The 23,223-nt window shown below is 49.8% G+C and overlaps 1 protein-coding gene across 1 annotated transcript in view; it reads right to left on the bottom strand.

The window, feature by feature from the left end:
• Nucleotides 1-204: 204 nt before the first annotated feature.
• The window catches only part of Gpa33 (glycoprotein A33), a 29,246-nt gene continuing 6,227 nt past the window's right edge, over nt 205-23,223 (bottom strand). Inside the window, exons 2-7 of the mRNA XM_052199931.1 lie at nt 20,234-20,388; nt 13,127-13,343; nt 8,325-8,480; nt 2,590-2,709; nt 1,989-2,124; nt 205-1,543 (exon numbers count right to left, since the gene is read on the bottom strand). Of these exons, the coding sequence (XP_052055891.1) occupies nt 1,411-1,543; nt 1,989-2,124; nt 2,590-2,709; nt 8,325-8,480; nt 13,127-13,343; nt 20,234-20,388 (917 nt within the window). The 3' untranslated portion in view covers nt 205-1,410. The remainder of the gene's footprint in view (nt 1,544-1,988; nt 2,125-2,589; nt 2,710-8,324; nt 8,481-13,126; nt 13,344-20,233; nt 20,389-23,223) is intronic.

Genomic DNA, 23,223 nt, shown 5'->3' with positions numbered 1-23,223 from the left:
TCCTGTCCCCAACAGCCTTGAGAGTTACTGCCTGTCCTTACCTTGGCCACAGGGAATAGAACCCCAAGATTCTCTGCCTGCTCACCTTGACTCACAGACCGGCTAGGCACAGTTGTACGCGGCGCAAACGAAAGACGGGTGAAGAAAGAAAAGTGAATTTCCATCAGTAACTTTATTGATAAAGAAGCATTTTGATTGAAACGAAGAGTTCAGCAAAGTATATAAAAAAATATGTGTGTACATAAAATAAGAATGGGGAAAGGGATTGATACGGTTGCTCTTCTGGTGATCCCGAAAAGTTTATCCAGTAGTTAAAAACACACTTGGAACAGCCCAGCTGGCCTGAGTCGGGGACAGTAGCGGAAAGAGAGGCTGTGGGCAGGGCAGCTGGCGCTCAGAGAGCGAGAGGGCTGTGGGCAGGGCAGCTGGCGCTCAGAGGGTGATGCTGGGCAGAGGTAGGAGGCAAGAAAGCTTGTGTTCATGCCCATTTCAAATCAGTCCGCCCACCTAACCAGCCTAACACCGGGCTAGGGTGGAGTCGCCAGGTGTCCCAAGTCACATCCAAGGAGGCAAAGCCCTGGCCATGACAGCAAGTCCCCAGTTGCAGCTGGGAGACTCCAAGATCCAGACCCTGCCCCAGGGTACCTATTCTAGCGCAGCAGGAAGTATAGCTCTGGTGGCCTTGCATGCAGCCCAGGTCTAGGCGCGAGACAAAGTGACTTCACGGTCTCCCTTCGTGTTAGCAGTCACGACAGGATTAAGAGAAATTTAGTGGGGTCCAAGACTGGGGGGCGGGGAGGGTCTAAGGACAGGCAGAGATGGAACCGTGTTTGGGGACGTCCTAAGAAGGCGTGTGTCTAGGAACAGAAGCGCTGTGGTAGGAGAGGAAGCTGAGGGCCACCGTGGTCCCCCCAGCATGGAGGGCACAATTAAGCTCGGTGAATCACAGAGACTACATCTTATCGTTGATTTTTTCCCTTCATTCCACGAAATACTGAGTGCAAGCTCATCACTGGTTCTCCCCTGAGTGCTGGGCATGGTTGGGCGGGGCAGGGCTCCCACCTTCCGAAGCTGGCGCTTGCCTGTATGGGCAGCGCTGACCAGAAGCAGCCCCGGATCGGACCGTGCTGAGCTTCTAGGAGCCCCTGCCAGCCGTAAGGGAGGTAGAGGCTGCTGTCTGGCCTAGGGAGAAGGCCAGGCCCTGAGCACATGGAGCAATAAAGAAGATCTTTTCAGTGGTCATCAGTAGGACCTCAGTAGCCAGGCCAGTGATGCTCTCCAGAGGCAGATGCACAGAAGTACTCCACTGATGCCTGGGGGAGGGGCGGGACTATGGGGCTTGGGAGAGAGGTGGTCAGAGCAGGAGCCTGGGCCCGAGCCCCCCTCCTCTCCTGCTGGGCAGAAGCCCCTTCACTGGAAAGGCTGATCCGGAGTGCTCCGCCCCGAGCTCCTCTGATCCTCATGCCTGCGGTCATCCTCATCTTCCCGCTCTCTGGAAACTTCTATCTGCCGCTTTTTAGGCTCTTGGTAAGCTGCTCGGTTCCTACAGGGCAATGAAGAAAGAAAGGAGAGTTAGCTCTCCCTCTGAGGGGAAGAAGTGGGTAGGTAAACTGTTCTCCCCTCATCCCCACCATGAACGGTCAACGGTGCAGGCTGGTTACCCACGCACCGTGAGATCTCCCAACTCGTGAGCTGAGGAGATCGTGGGTCGTGGAAAGAGTGTGCGTGTGGTCCGGCCTCTCCCCGACCCTGGGCTGGCCGCGACAAGGCCTGCCTCGAGAAGAGAGGCTGCAGACCACAGGCCCAGAGGACAAGTGCAGGACCTGAGTCCAGCTTGACTCGGCTGAGTCGCTCACTCCTCAACTGCCACTGGGAGAGACTGAAATGCTTTGGGGTCTCCCGAGGCGCTAATGCGCATGCCCGAGGAGCTGGGCTGTGCATCCCCCATCTGCCTCCTTGCAAGGGGCCACCCATCCCGGCACACTTACAGCTGCGCGTCCTCCACGGCCTGAGCTTTGTCGTCCTTTTCCCGGCAGCAACAGCAGTAAACGATGACGATGATGATGATGAGGGCCGCAAAGACACCCCCCGCGATGCCCGCATACAGTGCAATGTTCATGGAGGCTGAAGAGGAGAAAACAGAGAAAACAGCGGTACTTCCCCCCACACACACCCCTGCCTCCCCCACCCCGTCCCCCCCCCCCCCAGTCGATAATCTGGTATAGAATAGAAAGTCAGGCTGGAGGGGAGGAACCCTAGGACTGGGCCAGGGCACAGCAGGCTAGTCTCCCCCCTGCCTCTGGGCAACTCCAGTTCTTCTGCCTGACTGGGGAGCCGTGGCTAGAAGCTTCTGGTAACACACTACAACCGTTATGGCCCAGGAGCATTGCGATCCGACAGATCTGAGGACATTCTTTAGGTTAGAAGTGCAGACAAGGAGAGATAGACCCAGAGCATCCTGATACCAGGTTCCCTAGGGTCTCCCCAAACCCTGGGCGTTAGCTTCGCCTGCTTCTGGCTTATGTGTGAGGTAGCTCTGGTCTCCCTTCTCCCCACAAAAAGAGAATAGGGTTTAAACCCCGCTCTTACGAGGTCTGGGTGCCACAGTGATGTTGCAGAACTCTGTCCCCACTTCGTTGCTGGAGGTGCAGATGTAGTAACCCGCTGTCTCTGTGGAGATGTTCTTCAGAAGCAAGGGCTCGCCTGAGACTGAACGGACAACAGCATGGTGAGAAGACAGCGTCGTGGTGGAGGACGCACAGCCCAGGGCTAGGAGGCCTGGGCCCTCGGAGCTGCAAGCTCACCAACTCACCCCGAGCCTCCCTCCGGGCGGGTCCATCAGTGATGGAGGGAAGATCACCTCTAAGGATGCTGGAGGATCAACATGTCAGGTGGGACAAGAGTGAAGGACTCCAAATGCAGTCAAAACCCTGCGTGCCATCTCTGGCTTTGCCTACTTATTTGATGTATTTTGCAAGGAACTTGTCCTATCGAATCTATTTCTTATATAATTAGAAATGATGGTACCTGTGTGACAAGGTACTTGTGAGTCTAAGATGAGATAGTAATAATAAATATAAGGGCCTAGTAGAATGCCTGATTGCGGTGAGTACGTGGGAAACATACACATGTGTGCACGAGTGTGCACACACACACACACACACACACACGCACGCACATATGTGCACACAGGTGGAGGCCAGAGGTTAACCTCAGGTGTTTCAATCTCTTTCCTATCTTGCTTTTTGAGATAGTCTCCTGATGAGTCTGGGGCTCACTGATTCAGCAGGTGCAGCAGATACTAGGGAGCCCTGGGGTCCCCCGCCTCTACCTCAGTGGGCCCTGGGGTCCCCCATCTCTGCCTCAGTGGGCTCTGGGATCCCCATCTCTGCCTCAGTGGGCCCTGGGCACCCCCCTCTGCCTCAGAGAGCCCTGGGTTCCTCCTGTCTCTGCCTCAGTGGGCCCTGGGGTCCCCATCTCTGCCTCAGTGGGCTCTGGGATCCCCATCTCTGCCTCAGTGGGCCCTGGAGTCCCCTGTCTCTGCCTCAGTGGGCCCTGGGGTCTCCCGTCTCAGCCCATCCCCCACTCCCACGCTGGGATTACCGGCAGGCGCTTTTGTGGGGGTTGCTGCTGATCAAACCAAGGTCCTCACCGTGTCAGGCCAATCAGTCTGCTGACTGGACCGCCTCCCTAGGCGCTGCATTCTGGGCTTTTCATACAGAGACAATGCTACAGCCTGGACCCGCAGTCATGCTGGACCCGCAGTCGTGCCAGCCTCACCTACCCTTGCTCCCCCATGTGCCAGACCAGGGACCCGCCCCCACGAGGTCCTGCCTCCACGCTCTGGGATTGTTGGTCTCTCAGTATCCTCAATGGTGTTTCATCCTCCAACATTCTTGTATGGAAGGTGGACCACATATTCCAAAGTCCAGTTCCACAGATGGAGAGTCCTCTGAGTCTTATGTTGACATGTGTGCATGCACCTACACACACACACACACACACACACACAGCAATATTAAGTAAATAAATGTTTAAAAAATCAAAACACCTTTGCACTATAAAAGCAATGTATGCCTATGATAAAAATTTATGTACGACATAAAGCATCACTTGATTCAAACTGAAAGCATCTACATTCCAATCACAGCTACAAAGAAGACGAGGAGAGCGCCTGCCCTCCTGGCATTTCCAATCTATGAAGGAAGACACACATGAAACCGTGGTGACTTATGAGTGGTTATGGTTCTAAGTGGGGGTTGTATCTGAACTCATGGTGAAGGGGTTAACTCTTGTCTGAGGGCCAGAGGCAGCCTCTAAAAGAAGAGAAAATAAGATAAAAATCACCTTAATCATAGCACATTGATTTTATTTTCCTCTCTTCTTATCATAAATATGCTACTTTCTTTATATTCTTTCTCTAAAACTGAAAGCACTTTTTTTTTTTTTTGCAAAACGTGACAGCATTGAATTCTAGAACCCCACACTTGAGTGCTTTCTGGTGTACCATTTACACGTGAAATTCATCTACGAAAAGGGACCCACAAGCAAAGCAAGTATGTAATCACTATGGCTTGGGGGCGTGGCCTACTTTGGGGCGTGGCCTGCGGGTTTTTGTTATGCCAGTGCGCAGTGGAAACCATGACAGGGATTCAGAGTTCCATTTTCTAACCCAATTGGGTTTGATATTCTTAGGAGGATTTTGAAGGGCACACTTTACAGAATGCTCTGTATCTCCAGGCACTGATGTGCTTAGGCCTAGCGCTGGCATCAGAGTCCGCACCCGAGAGTGTACTGCTCAGCGACTGGGGCGTCCCCAGCACCCCAGGGCAGCTCCTAGACCTCCTTTAGGGGTGGGATCATGAGGCTTCCTGCTATATGAGCCAGCACCATCCTTTCCCTAGTCTCTGAAGCAAACGGTATGTTCTAGAAACTTCTCTGGGATAAAAGTGGGGTCACCCCATGCCACTGATTGGCTTTGATTGAACTGAGGAATCAGAAGAGCCCACTACTGTCTGAGAGCCGGTTTCCCGTTCTTGTGGCGCCATCTTGTGGTCAGGAAAGGGCATGCATATGGCCGTCATCTGTCCCACTGAAGTCCTGATAACCCCAAGATATTGAAGTTGAATGAACAGTATCTGCTCTTTCTGTCCCCTCCCACCAACGCCGGTCAGTAAACTCTGGCTACCACGTCTCATCCCAGGCTCCGGGGCGGACCCCTGAAGTATTCCCGTCCTTCCACTCCTGAGTTCACCAGGAATTTTAGAGCTTTCCTATGGGAAACTGCCTCTTACTTCAAGGAAGGTAACGTTAGCACCATCTCTGCCTTTGTGTTTTTTGAAGGACCAGGAAACTTGTAAGTGACTTACAGCTACAAAGTTAAAACAGGGCTCCAGGGCTCTGCACGGAACTCTGGGAGCAAGAGGCTTGAGAACAGATCCCTGCCTCCATCACAACATCCAGGCACACTGCGTGGTGACCATCGCTTCCACAGTCACACTGTCAACCTGAATCGAAATCTGCTACAGGAGAAGCCTCTGGACCTGCCTGTGAGGAACTCCAGATCTAATCCGCCTTGGGCGTGGCTGTGTGGAGCAGTCTAGATGAACTTAATTAGGGTGGGAAGACGCACCTCAGCGTAGGCCGCGCCATCCCTTGGGGTGGAATACTGGACTGAATAAAAAGGAGCAAGCGAGTTGTTCACCAGAATTCCTCCTCTATGCCTGCCTCCTGTGTGTGTGTGTGTGTGTGTGTGTGTGTGTGTGTGTGTGTCTGTGTGTGTCTGTCTCTGTCTCTCTCTGTATGTGTCTGTATGTATCAGTCTGTCTCTTTGTGTTGTCTGTCAGTTTGTCTCTGTGTGTCTCTGTCTCTGTCTCTGTCTCTGTCTCTCTTCCTCTCCCTCTCTCTCTGTATGTGTCTGTATATCTGTCTGTCTCTCTGTGTTCTGTCTGTCTCTGTATCTGTCTCTCTCTCTCTCTCCCTCTCCCTCTGTGTGTGTGTGTGTGTCTATCTGTGTCTCCCTCTCTCCCTCTCTCTCTCCCCCTCTCTCTCCCCTGTGTGTGTGTCTGTCTGTCTGTCTGTGTCTCCCCCTCCCTATCCCTCCCTCCCTCTCCCTCTCCCTCCCTCTCCCTCCCTCTCCCTCTCCCTCCCTCTCTCCCAGTGGCCAGGGGCATTGAGCTGCAGCTGCCACTGCTTCCCATGGAGGACTGTGCTCTTAAACTGTGAGTCAACATGCGTCCTCTCTCCCTCATGCTGCTGACATGAGGGAGATGTCTTACCACAGCAGCCATCTTTCCTGCTGTCGCTCCAGGCCTGAGTTCTCACTGGATAACGCAGAGAAGCAAATGTCGCCTTAACCTCCTCCCGTGCCCTCAGGATTCGTTTGGGATGGACACGGGGGTGGGGGTGGGGAGCCCGGTGCTTACAGGGAAAGTACGACCTCTTAGGCTGGCACACGGACCCCTCCATCTTCCCACACTGCCTTCCCCATGAACAACATCGGCCATCATTTCTACCACCACTTCTACGAGGACATGTCCCCTACCCCTCAGCCACACTGGCGCCATGACTCCCACACTGTCTTCCGCGTCCTATGCCGTCTACCGGGCACCAGTCTCCATGCTTTGCGAACTTTGGTTCGCCCTTCACCGTAACAGCATGAGATGAACAATGGAGTTGTGCCCATTCTACAGATGTGCAGACTAAGGCAGAGACAGGCTAAGGATCTTGCCTTACTTGCTAGCAAGAAACACAGCCAGGATTAAAGCCGGTGGCTACTCCTCAGCACCTGGGCCTGCGGCAGCTCCAACATCCCATTTGTGAAGAAAGCTTCCAGGGTCCCTAATGCATGCTCTGCGTCACACCACCGTGTCAGCCCCGCAGCTCATGACCTCATGACCCTCAGCCTTGGACCCCACGGTGCACATGTTGCAAGAGGAAAGTCACACATCGCTGTGTTCTTAGACCGCGAGCAGGCAGCACAGGGTAGACAGGACACCGCAGTGTCTAAGCACAGCTCCCAGGGGATTCCAACAGAAATCCCAGACATTCAGACTCCGGCAGGCCGAGCTGGCGAGATGACCGTGTGGGTAAGGGCACTTGGTGACCTGGTGCCCAGCCTGACACCCTGCGTCCAAGACCTGGGACTCCCGTGGTGGAGAGAAGAGGCTACCACAGCTGTCCTCTGGCCTCTCACTGGGCTGTTCTCCCACACAGACACACACACACACACACACACACACACACACGCGCGCGCGCGCGCGCGCGCGCCACACAAATGCAATTATAGAAATGTGTTTTAAATTGGCAAACCAGAAACATACCAGCAAAACTGGACGTTGGTGGTAACCAATATCATATCTGTTACTCTAGTACATCATCCCTTTTACCTTAAGTCCAATGGATTCTACTAACATTTTTGGTTTTTACGAAGTTATTGTTTGGCCTCCAGGTGACTGAGAGGCAGCCTGATATTCCACTCAGCTTTGATGGACACCCAGGGGGTGTGGGGTGTTCATCCACCTGATGTTGCTCCCTCACCCAGATCAGCTTCGCCCACAGCCTTTGCTCTCACCTGCTTGTCCCGTTTCCACGCACGCACGCGGGACTGAACAACCTCAAGGCTGACCCTGCTGGGCACCTCGCGGTCGCTGGTGCAGCCCCGGCAGCGGGTGCGCGCACTGAGAGCCACGCGATTTCCACTCCAGCGGCCATAATGACGGCAGAGTGTCATCGTGGTCCCAGCTCTGCCCCTCTCTCCTCTTCCTTCTCCCCTGACCCCTTCCTACATCTAGTTTACTTCCTAATCCGAAGATCAAATATTAGGTGACCTGTACAAAATGGGTCTCTTGGCAACTACAGCTAAATCCACCGTAGCCTGCCTGAGGATGAGGGCCCTAATGGCCCGTGCGGTGTGGTGGTGTCTGAGATGGACTGGCGTGGATGGGAAACGGGGCTAGGAAATTCCCCACCTCAGAAGTGGGCTTTAGGCCATAATAACGCTTAAAAGAACAAACCCCGATGTTTCTGCACAGAATGCTTTAGCGGGACTCACTTCCTTGAGAGACTGGAGGGTGGGAAAGAAGCAGAGATCACAAGACCTCAACCATTACACCCCCCACCCCCACCCCTACCCCACCCCGGCGCTGAGCATCTCAGGAGTCACTACTGTCTTTCACAGCCATGAGGTGCACAGGTTTTTGTATGGAAAAAAACCACAGCTCTGAGGGATGGTCCAAGGTCTCCTCTGGCAGCCCTAAGCAGTCAGGTTGCCCCTGTAAGTGGGACACAGCGCCTTCCCGCCCGGCTGCCCCCCCCCCCCTCACCTGGTTGGGTGAGCGGTCGCTGCTGGTTCTGGGCATTGTAACTCGTCCAGCTGTACTGCGGACTCGGGGAGCCCTCTGCAGACCGGCATGTCAGCTGAATATTGTTCCCAATCACTGTCTCCCCTTCGATGGCGCAGTCTGGCTTCGAGGGTGGTACTGTGAAAGAAAGAGACCCGGAGAGAGACCTGAGTCACCTGGAGACAACTTCTGCGCATCCCATCCCGATATCTATCAGCCTATGACTCCTTCCACACAGAAACAGAGGAGTGCTTACAGAGAAACTCGTAGCTTAGCGGTGATGTTTAATATTACAAACCTAATTCATCCCCAAAATAGCTGTCATAGCACGCTCTGGAAGGGGCAGCACCGCAGGTTGTGCTACATAACACGCTCCTCCCAGCTAACAGCAACAACTTAGTCAGAAAAGCTGTGACCACTTCTCAGAGACTTTCAGGCTGGTCTCACTGGCTGCTGATGTGCTTTCCTAGAAGGGGGGGCTGGGGAGGGTGTTAAACTCTCTCTCACCTGATAGCCCAGCTACTCTGTCACACACCAATGGCCATTTGTAAATAATCCTGTCCTAACTGTTCATGGTCTTGTCTCAGAAGATGCTGGAGTACATGGAGTGTGGGGTGCATTTGGAGTGGGGGTTGCCCATCTATACAGCCACGGAGAATTGTCCACACTGCGGTGAGATTCCGGTGCCGTGGCCCGCTGTGGGCTCCCCAGGCTTTGCATGTAAACACAGTCACTGAGTTCTCCAAGCTGAGCTTCGGGAGAAACACTGGTTTGTCTTTAGTGTCCTGTGGAGTTTGCATCTCCCCAGGGAAAGGGGGGCTGGTTGATGGTGGCTTCTTGCGCTCTCTGGACTCTTGGGAGTTTAAACATGATCACCATAGCTGTTATACAAACGGGGGCTACGGGAGTGCACGGAAGGAACACTTGTTCTTGGGTTTCTAGCAGATGTGGGACTAGAACCAAGGTTTCCTGACTCCAGACCCAGGGCTCGCGCCATTGTCCCAGGCAAGCTCTCTGCTCCTAACTCAGCCGGGATCACCAGGATGACCACGGTCCTGATCTGTAAAGTCGGGGGACAGCAAGTCCCTGTAGGGGGGCATATGGGATTTGTAGACACAATAGTATTTCCAATGCTGTTTTTTTCTCTTGGAGGTGTATAGAATGTATTTTTATTCTGTGGCATCTTCATACATGTATGCAATGTATTTTGATCGTGTCTTCTACCCCACCCCCACCCCAGTCACTCCCTCTGGACAGCTCCTCCGTCCCTTCTGGTTTTAATAATGCCTTAAAACCAGAAGGGCTGGCCAGGGTTTCCTCACCCTGGGTTAGATGACCTCTGTAGCCCTTCTGTTTCAGGGGACTGTTCTCTGTAGCTAGACAGCAGGAGGGACTCCAGGCAGTGCAGACCTTCCCGCTGGGTGAAGAATGTGACTGAAGACATGGGAGTGGGCAGAGGTGACCGAGAAATGCCAAGGAATGGGATTTATAAGCCCCAGAAGCCATTGCAAACCATCAGCAGACTGGCTTCGTGAAACTCCAAGCCTGTGACTTTCCCTCAGCCTTGTTAATGTCATGTGGAGTGGGGTGGAGTGGGCGGTTCTGGGGGCTCAGGTTCTGCCCGACAATGCTGGGTACTGTGTTGGCACTCTGAGTGAGTCAAGGAGTCTAGTAGGGGACAAAAGACAACGGAAAAAATGGCAGAGCAGGGGATGGGATTGCTGGGGCAGAGACCAATGAACCAACCAACACATAATATGGGCTGTGGCCTGAAGGTCACCAGGGTGAAGATGACAGGAATTAGAGCAGAGACGAGCATGCTAAAAAAAAAAAAAAAAAAAAAAAAAAAAAAAAAAAAAGGCCAGGGGAACAGCATATGCAAAGGCTCAGAGGAAAGAAACAGGAAGTATCCCTGAGACTCCAGGAAGCATCGTTAGGGGTGAGGAAGGTGGGGTGGCGGGGGTGGGGGGGGGTGGGGGAGTCCTCACTGATATCCTTGGACCCTTCTGCCTTTGTCACATGCCGTCTCGGATGGCTTGCTTCCCCAGTTCAGGCATCATGACCCATCTTGAGGGTCAATGCCAGTCGTAGCCCACCTGGAAATCACTGGAGGAACTGTCCCTGACTCCTCTCTTCTAGTCCAGCAGCTGCATAATTTCTTCTTGGGAACAGGCATGCTCTTATTAGGAGCCCCTCACATCTGCTGACACAACTGGGCCAGCCAGGTACGGTGGGAACCACGGGACACATTAGAGGCACTCCCGAATTGCCAAACAAAGCCCAAAGATCAAAGCCAAGCCTACAAGAGCAGGTGGGGAGACACTGCCAGAGGCTGGCTATTTATCAGCCTCCTGCACATCTGGCTAGCCCTGGGGTTAGCGGACCTGAGATTCGCAGACCTTAGACTCTGGAGGTGCCGGGAGGCGAACCTACCCTCTGGGCATTCCTGAGGCTGTTCTCTCTCCCTCCTGGGCCCCACAGCTGAACCTTGCAGGGCCCTTACCCAGCCAACCTTACCCTCAGGCGAGCCTTTAGCAGGAGGCACAGCAACAAACTCCCACATGCCCATCAGACTAAGAGGTGGAGTAGCAGAGGGACCCCCTGAGCTAGTCTTTGTCTGTTTGGTTGGTTGGTTGGGTGGGTGGGTGGGTGGGTGGGTGGGGTTGGGGGTTGGGGGGCGTGGTGGTGGAGGAGTGCGGGATACAAGCAGAAGTGGGGAGGAAAGTGCCAAAGACCAACCACTGAAGCATAAAAGGCAGATGTGCTTGTTTGAAAACTAGCACCTACACCACTCCTTGGGTGTGGCCTGAGCAGGAACTCCAGAAACTGCCTGCAGGGTTAATGGTCAGCAAGGGAGATCTGCTCTCAGGGGGACTGAGTCGAGCTCTTTAGCTCAGGCCCTTGACCACAGGCTCTAAACTTCCTGTGGTCCGTGCCAGGCACACCCCTGCCCTCTCTCTCTCCAGATCTCCAGGCCCCAAGTCACAAACGGCTGGGACCTCAAATTAGATCTAGTTTAAAGGGCCCCACGTGTGGAAGCCAGGAGTGCTGGCGAGGGAGCTGGTCACAAGGGAGAGGGTCTAGTTCTCACGTGGCCTGTTTTACAAACAGAATGTTTGTTATCTGAATAATTACTGAGAGGCCATAGAGGGTGAGATCGGATGTGTTAGGCTTCAAAGTCTCTCGGATGCCGGTTGTTCCCTTTGAAGACGTCAGGGGGCGCCAGAGGCCAGAGCAAGAATTCCCCCACCTGCTGCACAGGCTGCTGAGTCTTCTGGCTTTAGGGCTTCCTGGAGGTGAGCTAGATAAGGCTAGCTCCCAGGGGCTAAGGTTGGAGTTGCTGGCTAGGCATTCCAGAATGAGCCGCCCCGTATAATTAAAGCCTTTTTCTTTTTTAAATTACCCATTTATATAGACACCGAGAAAGAAAACTTTTCACAAAGAATATCAGTGGGTTTATAGAATAAAATGCTTTTTTTAAAGCAAAAGATTAATTTCAACGAATTCCATATTCTCAGATTAAACATGCATCCTTCACTCTTCAAGTTAATCTGTCTTTAAAAATAAATGGTCCTTGATGTAAGTTTGGTTGGAGGACTAGCAGAATCAGGTTTCAAATTTATACCGATTCTTGCCATTTGCTTGAAATCCTCTGCCAAAACAAAAGTCAAGCCAGGTATTTAAAGAACATAAATTGTATACAAGTCTGTGTATACAAGCACATACATAATATATGTATGATTTTTATATATACCTATACACAAAGTGAGGTAAAGGGGCATATTGTAGTATTGCTTGTGCAAACAAGAGCTAACAGAAAGCGTTGAGATGTCCACAGAACGTTGTCAAGAAGCAGCTTGCTAAGTGCTTTATAATATCCCACCGTCTTCACAGGAAAGAGGAAAGTGTATGAGTGTGTGGTGTGCCGTGGGAGAACATGGGGCGAAGTCTAAGACGCCTGCCTGCATTACCACTGGCTGCCAAATGGTGGCGGGGCGGGAAGAGGTCTTGCCTATTCTTTATGCAGCATTAGTTGATAAACGCAGTGTAATCTGACACACTATAAAGCTTTCTATGAGTCCAACAACTACCATATACAACTTAAAAGAAATTCTGCCAAGTTGTGTGAAGGAAAAAGAGGAGAAAGGATCTGCTGTTTTGATGCAAAGGGTTGCTACCTCCCAGGAGTGTGGCCGTTGCTTATAGTACACATAGACCAGGTGCTCATTAAAGTCCCCAGGAACTGGTTCTAAGGCAATGACTTCTTTCCTATGGGCCTCATCTACTCCGAAACTAAAGCAGATGAGTTTCCTCATCTTTCCAAAATTATAAATTCCAATGAATCCTCCCATGAAAAGGATGCTATTCTGGGACATACTCCCATTGGTTGGCGATTGTGCCTTTGTTAGAGGAAGAGTGGAAAGACTGTGGTGTGGAGCTGAGCTGAGAGCAGGGAATAGCACGTCACCTATGGGAGTCGCGCCCCGCCCAGTGAGTGCCACGCACTGATTAAGGCAAGATGAGAATCCATGTATTACTTGGGGATCCCCTTCCCTTCTCCTCAGTGATGAGTTTGGAGGGAAAAAGAAGAGTTGGTATGGCGGGCAATGAGCAACTGGAGCAAGAGATGACTCCAGAGCCACCGTCTCTGCCCTCAGAACAGCCTGCTATCCGCTGAGAAGCCGGAGGGCATCTGGCTCCAGAGGGGAGAGACGGAACCACAGCTCTGCCCTCAGCACTCCTCTGCCCACCCTCCTCTGACAGGAAAAGACAGAGACACTCACCGAGGACCAAGAGGCGGACTCGAGACCTGGCGGTGATATCTTGGTCTGACATCAGTGACACGGAGCACTCGTAGGTGCCGTTGTCGTCCATGGTCAGCTGGTCGATGGTGACAGAGGCGTTTGACAGCTCAGCATCGTTAGACACTCTCACGCGGTTCTCATAACGGTTCCCATAGATGTATTTCTTCGTCACAAAATTCCAGGTGACCACTCTTTCCTGAGAGAAAGAGGAAACGTCTGCCAGGCCCTGGCGAGGACCTGCCCTGACTCACTCTTCTTCCCCAGAGCAACCAACAGCCTGTCAAACAGAAGGGCAGTACCTGCTGGGAGTTGGCTACTCTGAGACTCTTTTCTCAACTACAAAACAAAGACATTGATGACAACACATCTCCTAGGACTGTGGCGAAAGGGAAAGCTGATAATGCATGCGGGCGGGGCAGTTGAGGGGTGGTCTGGTGTGGTGTCTACCATGGCTAGCCATGACAGGCAACCATGTCTCCCCACCACACAACTCACAAGTTCTCCCCTCAAAGATGAATGAGTTTGAAAACCACCAACCAGGATATCTCATGATGATAGCATGACTGGCCACTTGGGGGAAGAGTCCTACAAAAGCCGAGAGCTGCCTTGAATCTTAAAAAGCAGCTGTGAATTAACAGTGCAAATAGCCTGAAGCTGGAGCAGGGTGTGTAATGTGTTGGAGATATTGGAGGCACAGGAAAAAAAACAAAGAGCAGAAAGCAACTGTACTGATTCTGTGTGTCAACTTGACACCGGCTGGAGTTATCACAAAGAAAGGAGTTTCAGTTGGGGAAGTGCCTCCATGAGATCCAGCTGTGGATTTTCTCAATTAGTGATCAAGGGGGGAGGACCCCTTGTGGGCGGTGCCATCCCTGGGCTGGTGCTCTTGGGTTCAGTAAGAGAGCAAGCTGAGCAAGCCAGGGGAAGCAAGCCAGTAAGTAACATCCCTCCATGGCCTCTGCATCAGCTCCTGCTTCCTGACCTGCTTGAGTTCCAGTCCTGACCTCCTTTGGTGATGAACAGCAGTGTGGAAAGTGTGAGGTGAATAAACCCTTTCCTCCCCAACTTGCTTCTTGGTCATGATGTTTGTGCAGGAATAGAAACCCTGACTAAGACAGCAACAGTGTCAATCCCAAGGAATACAGTGTGAGTAGTGAGTGACAGATTAGAAGAGCTGAACCTGGGCAATAAAGGCCAAAACTACTACTTATGATATGTATAGTATTATGCTGTGTACTGTTCCAAGTACTGGATACCTATTATCTCATTTAACGGGCACACTCCTATACAGTAGACCAGATCACATCCATCTGACACGGGAGGAAACAGAGACACCATGAGGCAGATTAAGGATGCTCCTCAAGCCAGGCAGTGGTGGTGCACACCTTTAATAGCAGCCCTTGGGAGGCAGAGGCAGGCGGATTTCTGAGTTCAAGGCCAGCCTGGTCTACAGAGTGAGTTCCAGGACAGCCAGGGCTACACAGAGGAAACCCTGTCTCAAAAAACCAAAAGAAAAAAAAAAGGTATGCTCCCCAAGTGGACATGTTTAGGTGACTAGCAGGGCTGAGATGATCCTGGGGCTTCTGGTTCAGGGCCTGAACGCTGCAGATGCTACTGAGTCACATCTGAGACATTCTGCAACACTCAGGATTCATCTTCAAGGCAATAACGTGTGTTAGCTTTTGGTTGATGCTTCGTTTGGTTTGGTTTCCAGTGTGGCTGTGAACTGGACCTTGGTCCTTCCATACGTGAAGCAAGAGCTCTACCATCCAGCAGCGTCCCTGGCTCCAGAATTCTATATTTTGGGGGATTAGCTCTTTTCATTTAGAGCACAAATGTAAAGGGACAAGTAAGCGGTAACCAGAAGGGGCTGGAGAGAGAGATGGCCAAACCTGACAACCTGAGTTCAAGTCCCAAGAAAGAGGGAACCGACTCCCACACAGCTGCCCCGTGACTTCTGTATGCTCACCCTGATTAATAAATAAATGGAATCCTTTTCTAAAAAAAAAAATAAAAAAAGCATGATTGTTGTCAAATCGGGTTGTGGCAACGGAGAGAGTAAAATGAGTTGGAGGGGCGAGAAGATGGGGGACATATTAAATTGGGGTGTGGGATCAAGATGTAGAGTTAGAGAGCAGCTAGTCCCAGATTTCAGACTTAGGCGTGCATGTTTGATGGCATTCTTCCCAACAGAATTAACACGTGAGGAGAGCGCTTAAAAAAAAAAAGGCATGTGAGGTATGCCTGAAGTGTCCCTGGGTCCTCCAGGTAGTGGAATTCAGCATGGCCAGATGGGACAGCTGGAATGTCACTGGAACTAGACAGGCAAGAAGTTAGGCAAAAGGAAACAAGGAAATCCTGAGTCTCCCGCTGTTTGACTGCCCTTTGTGGTTAAAAGGCGCAGGGAGAAGCAGTTAGCTCCTCCCACTGTATCAGAGATTAAGGCACCAGTGCTCTTTCTCATTGTCATCGTGCACCTATAGATGGGTGGCTCCTCCAAAGCCCCCAGCTTCATTATCATATTATTTGCATGGCGGCCTTGACCCCTCCCCCTTGTGGTAGGTGGCCCACCTCCTGAACATTCACAAAACTGCTGTACTTCTATATACACAGCTCCTATATACAGAGCAGTGGGCAGCTGCTCCCTCTGTTCAGGTCAGCCCACTCCAGTCTCTTTGGGGTTCATGCTTTGCCCAGGTAGATTAACTTTTGTTTTAACTGTATGCGTCTCTTGGCTGAATTCTTCTTTTTTGAGGACAACACTAAGAAGAAACTTTCAGCTGGTAATATATCTGGGGATGAAAGTTTGGAAGTCAATGGTATACAAGTGTTCACTGAGATGAGGGCTAGACAAGGCTCAGAGCAAATGCCAAGCACCCGTTATTCCAAGGATCCATCCAGTGAAGGTCAGAGAGATAAGAGAGAAAGCCCAGCCAGGGTCCCCAAAAGTCAAGAAGGTCTCTGAGAAGGAAAAGCAGTTGCTAGAGGGAAACGCTGGTGGTTTCAGGAGTGTTAGGAGAGAAAATAGGTGAGGGGGCGGAGAAGAGAACACGGGGACACTGTGCCAGGTCGAGTCCCGAGTCCCCAGGGCCCGTCTGGTGTGGGTTGCCCCGGTGCTGTTTGTATTTTGATATCAATCCTGCTTCCTCAAGAAGGGCTGCCCCTGAAAAGATCACATACTCAGGTGATCTCACTGAACCTTCTCCCCATTCTAACTGGTCAAATAAAGGCTAGAGCAAAAATGACTGGGCAGTGGAAGGGAAAGGTGGGACTGGTGGTCTCAGAGAGGGGGAGGAAAGACAGAGAGAGACAGAGGAAGAGGAGGTACAAGCAAGACGGAGCAGAACCACATGTGGAGAAGCCACAAGTACCAAGGGGTCTCATAGCTGTGGAAGAAATTAGATGGATCTGCCCAATCTAGGCATATAGCTTATAAATATAATAACTGGTTGTGATATATATATATGCTTATTGGGGTAAGAGATTACCGCAACATCTTTCCAGTTGGAACAAGGCATTCCAGTTTTCCAAGAGACACGGCCTAGGTTAGGGCACACGGCATGGCTGTTAGAGTCCAGGTGCTTTCAGCTGGGCACCCCTGTGCAAGGCACACGCTGTCCAACCACACCTGAGAGCCGTGTTAGGGTGGGCGAGCCATCAAGAATGCCTGGCTGATTCAGAGAGACAAGGCAGCGAGCGGGTGAGGTGGTGTCTAGGCCTAGAAACAGTCGACGGATGCCCAGCTCTTTCCTGACCCTTGGCCTGCTCTGCCTGGGTTTTCCCACCTCATAATCCTCTTGCCAAAGAGATCCTAAGATTGCTCCCGGATCTCCTCCTGACCACACCACCTCCCAGGACTCACAAAGAACAATGCCTTTCTCTGCATTTGTTTTTGGTCTCAAGGATGCTGCCTCAGATCCTTCTGGAAGTAAACAACCCAGCAGTCACTAAATAATCACAGAGTCTGCGTTGGCACTCAGAAGAAGTCAGCCACAGATGTTACACCTGGCCTGCTGGAGGCATCTGGAGGGAGGTGCAGGGCCCTTCAGTTCCTGCAGGCTGAAGCTCCACACAGCAGCAAGGAGGTTGAGTTTTTCCCTCTGAGAGCAGACAGGATAGGTATCTATGGCCCATCAGGGCCCTCAGTACATAAAGATAAGACTGAGTCCTTTGTCAGACCTGTCACCCGGGGGCAGGTGTCCTACCATTCTCTGTCAGAGAAAAGGCTAAAGCCTCTTTGAGGGGCTGGGGAACCTGGTGATTACCTCTGGCAGATATGTTATTAAAAGTTTCTTTCCCGTAAGGTTATATACCAAAGGAGACCAAGGGTGAGTCGCAGCAGCAAGAGGATAGGAAGCTATTTTTTCCCTAGTTTCAACTCTATCATATTTTTTTTATCTGTGGTGAATAAATGTGCTGGTCAGTTTTATGTTGACTTGATACAAGCTTCAGTGTCATTGGGAAGAGGGGCTCTCAACTGAGAAAAGGCCTCCATTGTAAGATCTGCCTCCAGGCAACTCTGTAGTGCATTTTCTTGACTGATGATGGATGCAGGAAGGCCTCTCACTGTGTGCTCTCGCCCCTGGGCTGGCGGTCCTGGGTGCTGTAAGAAAACAGACTGAGCAAGCTAGGAGAACAGACAGCTCGCAGCCCTCCATGGCCTCTGCTTCAGTTCCTGCACCAGGGTCCTATCTTAAGTCACTTCCTTTGATGACGGGCCTGTAGTGCAGAAGTGTAAGCCAGACAAACCTTTCCTCTCTATGTTTCTTTTTGGCAATGGTGTTTTATCAGAGCAATAGAATCCTATGTAAGATAATTAAAAAAAATACAAATATAATTGATAGTTAAAGCGCAAGGCCTTAAGCCAACCAAGTCCATGGCTTCTGTATGACCATGTTCAAGTTCTTGGAGGTGTGTAGAGCTTGGGACTGGGATTTAAACTAGCCATATGCTGCCTTTGTTTGTAAACCCATCAGAATAAATCAATTTTATTTTAAAAAGAATTTTTGGTGGTGTGGGGGCTGGATTCAAACTAGAGCTCTTTCTGGCTTTACCCCCCTTCCCCACCCCCCAGTACTCAGGTGGCCTCCACCACCTCCATAGTGCGTGTTAAAAGAAGACCTGACTAGTGCACAGGCAGATGCTCTGTGTCTTATGGTTACACAGATGTGCTTTTGATCCCAAATGAGATACATTTTTCACTTATCAAATCACTGGTTATCAGACAGTTTGAGCATACGCTGAGAAAATGGTAGACACTATTGTCGGTGAGAATTAAGACTGGTGAAACATCTAATGAAATAAACTGTTCATTCATTCTTTCATTTGTTTCAGGACCTCGTGAATGTTAGGCAAATAGGTTCCACTTTTAATAATCTATCAGATATGATATATATATATACACATAGATATATGTCATATGTAATAATCTATCAGATATGATATATACATAGGTATATATCATATGTAATAATAATCTATCAGATGATATATACATAGATATATGTCATATGTAATAATAATCTATCAGATATGATATATATACATAGATATATGTCATGTAGTAATGTTTGTGGGGTTTGTGGTAGCAAAATGTAGGAAAGAAACCAATTATATATACATATATATACATATGTATGTATATCTGATAATATATTTTTTAAATAAGATGAGTCAACAGCTCAGTACTAGATTGCAGGATCAGATCACAAGGCCATGCGTTTGGACCTCAACCCGGAGAGAGGAAAGAGGAAGTGACATAGGGAAGGTTTTAAGGTATGCGCCTGTCAATCCAATAGAGGGCTAATATCCAATATATACAAAGAACTCAAAATGTTTGACTCCAGAGAACCAAATAACCCTATTAAAAATGGGGTAAAGGACTAAACAAAGAATTCTCAACTGAGGAATACTGGATGGCTGAGAAACACCTAAAGAAATGTTCAACATCCTTAATCATTTGGGAAATGCAAATCAAAACAATCCCAAGATTCCACCTCACACCGGTCAGAATGGCCAAGATCAAAAACTCAGGGGACAGCAAATGCTGGGAAGGATGTGGAGAAAGAGGAACACTCCTCTATTGATGGTGAGGTTGCAAGCTGATAAAAAACACTCTGGAAATCAGTTTGGTGGTTCCTCAGAAAATTGGACATAGCACTACCTGAGGACCCAGATATACCACTCCTGGGCATATACCAAGAAGAAGCTCCAACATGTAACAAGGACACATGTTCCACTATGTTCATAGCAGCCTTATTTATAATAGCCAGAAGCTGGAAAGAACCCAGATGTCCCTCAACAGAGGAATGGATACAGAAAATGTGGTACATTTACACAATGGAGTACTACTCAGCTATTTAAAACAATGAATTCAGGAAATTCTTAGGCAAATGGATGGAGCTAGAAAATATCATTCTGAGTGAGGTAACCCAATCACAAAAGAACACACATGGTATGCCCTCACTGCTAAGTGGATATTAGTCCAAAAGCTCAGAATATCCAAGATATAACTCACAGACCACATGAAGCTCAAGAAGAAGGAGGACCAAAGTATGGATACTTTGATCCTTATTGGAAAGTGGATCAAAATACCCATGGCTCACAGCCAACCAATAGAATGAACATAGGGACCTCAATGGAGCAGTCAGAGAGAGGACCCAAGGAGCTGAAGAGGTTTGCAGTCCTACAGGAGAAACAATAGTATATACCAACCAGTAACCCCCAGAGCTCCCAGGAATGAAACCACCAACCAAAGAGTACACAGGAGGGACCCATGGCTCCAGCTACATATGTAGCAGAAGATGACCATTTCACATATCAATGAGAGGAGAGACCATTGATGCTGTGAAGGCTCAATTCCCCAGAATAGGGAAATGCAAGTCAGGATATTGAGGGGAGAGGGGATGAGCAGGAGAAGGGGGATGGGATAGGGAATTTTCAGAGGGGTAAAGCGGAAAGGGGATACCATTTGAAATGTAAATAAAACAAATATATAATTAAAAAAAAAAAGATACCCAGCTGTCAAGAGATCACAGTCAGGCGGCGATCATGACCCATGATGCCCTACTCACCGAGTTGACCTACCGTTTCACTTCTGAGAAGTTTATCCCACTGAATGAATCCCTCTCGGTCTGAAACAGAGGTGCTGTAGGTGCAGGGGAGGGTGACACTCCTTCCTCGAGCAGCCCGAAGAACATTCTCTGTAGTTTCCACAGTAAGAGCTTCAGCGGCCACCCAGACTGGAAAGAAAGAGGAAAATAAATGGCGGTTTGTTGCGCCATCTTCAGGCTGCTGCAGGAATGCTCAAAGGAGTTCTGTGGCCACAAGAAAGCTGCCACAGCAGCAACCCTGTCAGGGCGGCGTGCTAGCAGCAGTCTTCAAGACCAGGACGGGGAGGAAGTCCAGTGCCTTGGTCCAACGTCTTCTTCCTCTGAAGTGTCCTGAAGAAGTTACCTGCCTTTGGGGGCTACCAGGCTTTCAATCTCAGCTGTCCGCAGTTGCACAGACTGCTCTAAGGCCCCGGTGTTCCCATCAGTTTCTGAGGAGATGAAATTTTACTTCATACCAAGCACAGAAAGCTCTTGGTAAATGCCTTTCTGTTGCAACTATGATTTATATATTTACTTACTTAACAAATGTTAATGGGACACTTGCAGATCCTAAAGAACTTTATGAGCAAGATTAAAGCAAGGTAAAAGAGAGTATTCCTGGGGAGCATTTTATTTATCAGGAAGAGTTTTTTTTTTTTTTTAAACAAAACAAAACAAAAACAAAAGCAACCAGTTCCACCATTCATTCTCTTATACACATTCTCCTTTCTTGGCTAATACTTGGTGAGCAAGCTCAGCACACACACACACACACACACACGCATACATGCACACACACATACACTCACACACACACAGACACACACACACACACAGACACACACACACACACACACACACACCACGTGTGCAGACATGAGAGCTAAGAAGACAAGGAAGAGAAAGTTTCTGAGAGGCCAAGGTGTCTCATGAAAGGAATCCTGATAGTTTGGATAAGAATGGCCCTATAAACTCATATATTTGAATATTTAGTCACCAGGGAGTGAACTCTTTGATAGGATTAGGAAAATGTGGAGGTGTGTCCTTGTTGGAGGAAGTGTGTCACTGGAGGTGGGCTTTAAGGTTTCAAACCACCCATGCCAGGCCCAAGTTCTTTCTCTCTTTTTCCTCTCCCTAACCCCTGGCAATTACTCTAGTGCCTACCCTCATGACAGCATGATACCATGACAGCATCCTCCCAGCCACGATGATAATGTACTAAGTCTCTGAAACTGTAAGCAAGGCCCCAGTTAATGCTTTGTTTCATAAGATTTGCCTAGGTCACGGTGTCTCCTCTTCATAGCAATACAGTGACTAAGACAGGGGTCAACTGTTCAGAAGTCAACGATCTGTTTATACAGGGGCCCAGGCCTCAGACTGACAGCTGGATGTAGCAACCTGAAGGTGACCTTGACATGAGCAGATGGAGTGGAGAGGTGAGGATGGAACTTAAGTGGAAGACATTCAAGGGCAAACGGAACAAGAATCAGGAAAAAGTAGACAACCTTTCTGGAAAGGACATGAGCACATTGTAGCTAAAATAAGCATTAGGACCAAGACAGGGTTGTGTCTTTGGGGGGGCAGATGGTATATTTGATTATTTAAAAATACTTTAGTGAAAATGAATCAGAAGAGAATAGAGTGAGCAGGGAGGTAGGAGGAGAAAGCCTTAGAAAGGCCCCCAAGCCACCCATGTGACAAGATACGGCTAAAGGGACAGATGGGTTGGCTTGGGGGTAGCAGTTTGAACAGCTCAATGGCGCAGGTCTTTTTTCTTTATTCCCATTCTCGCTCATGTTATCCCTAGTTTTCAGACCACAAAACTGAGGTTCAGTCTTCACATGCCTTCACACGTGCCTCGGAGTGGTCAAGCAATGTGTTCTGTGTGAATGTAGTTGACAGTCCAGAGCATCTACCCAACGGTCAGCGCAAAAGGGTCACATCATCCGTTGAGCCAGAGATGGCAGGGATGGTGTTTGTGCTGACTGCCAACAGAATCCATGTCTTCCACCGCTTTCCTTGTAAATGAAACTCTTACATCCTTTCTTCAGTCCATCGTCAAGTACTTAACATGTGTCTGCCAAGGTAAGATTAAAAAAAAAAATGCATGGTGCCTCCTTCTTCCTGGGACAGGGTTTATGGACACAGACTAGGCTCCTACATGTACTCAGTTCTTTCTGTGTGTCACAGGGTACCATGCACACGAATATATGCCCACAGATGCGAGAATAGGTGTTGGATCCCCTGGTCATTGTGAGCCACCCTATGTGGATGGTAGGATTTGAACGCAAGTCCTGCGGGAGAGCAGACAGCATTCTTAACACCTAAGCCATCTCTCTGTCTGCTCTCTTAATCAAATTCCAAGTAGACTATTTCCCAGCAGACGAGAAACAAACTTGAGATTTTTATAGTAGAGCCAGGCCTGGAGAGAGCCTGGGAACCAAATCTGTTGTTGGAGAACACCATAGACCTCTGCAGTAGGTATTCCACATCCTTGTCAGAGGTGAAGTCTGGCAGTTGCAATGGCCACCCTGGCTAGATGAAGGTTCCATGCATGCCCTCCCCAGCAAGACAAACTATTCCTGCACCTTTGCGCCCCCAATCCCTTTCTTTAAGTCAGTCTTCATTCTTCATCTCTGTCTTTACATCCCTGCTAAGGAATTAAACAACAACAACAAAAAAAGGCAGGCAAGCCATCTAACCCTCGACAAGAATACGAGGAAAGAAGTCACTTCTAGAAGCTTCCAAGCCCTCCTTGACATTAATATCACCCTTATGATTCCCACAAAGCCACAGCTCCTCACAGTTCCTGCTTCCAGAAGTTTCCTCCCTTCCCTCCTTACTCTTCTGCCTGCCTTCCCCTCAAAGCTCAAAGAACATTCCTCTGTCATACAGAAAGTGGCTATTGCGGATGGGATTTGAACCGTCCCCCATAGACTCACACATTGAAAGCTTGGTGTCTAATGTAGCCATGGTCAGAGGTGG

Source organism: Apodemus sylvaticus, chromosome 12 (assembly GCF_947179515.1).
Source record: "Apodemus sylvaticus chromosome 12, mApoSyl1.1, whole genome shotgun sequence".
Lineage (NCBI taxonomy): Eukaryota > Metazoa > Chordata > Mammalia > Rodentia > Muridae > Apodemus > Apodemus sylvaticus.
This window is presented reverse-complemented; position numbering and strand designations above follow the sequence as displayed.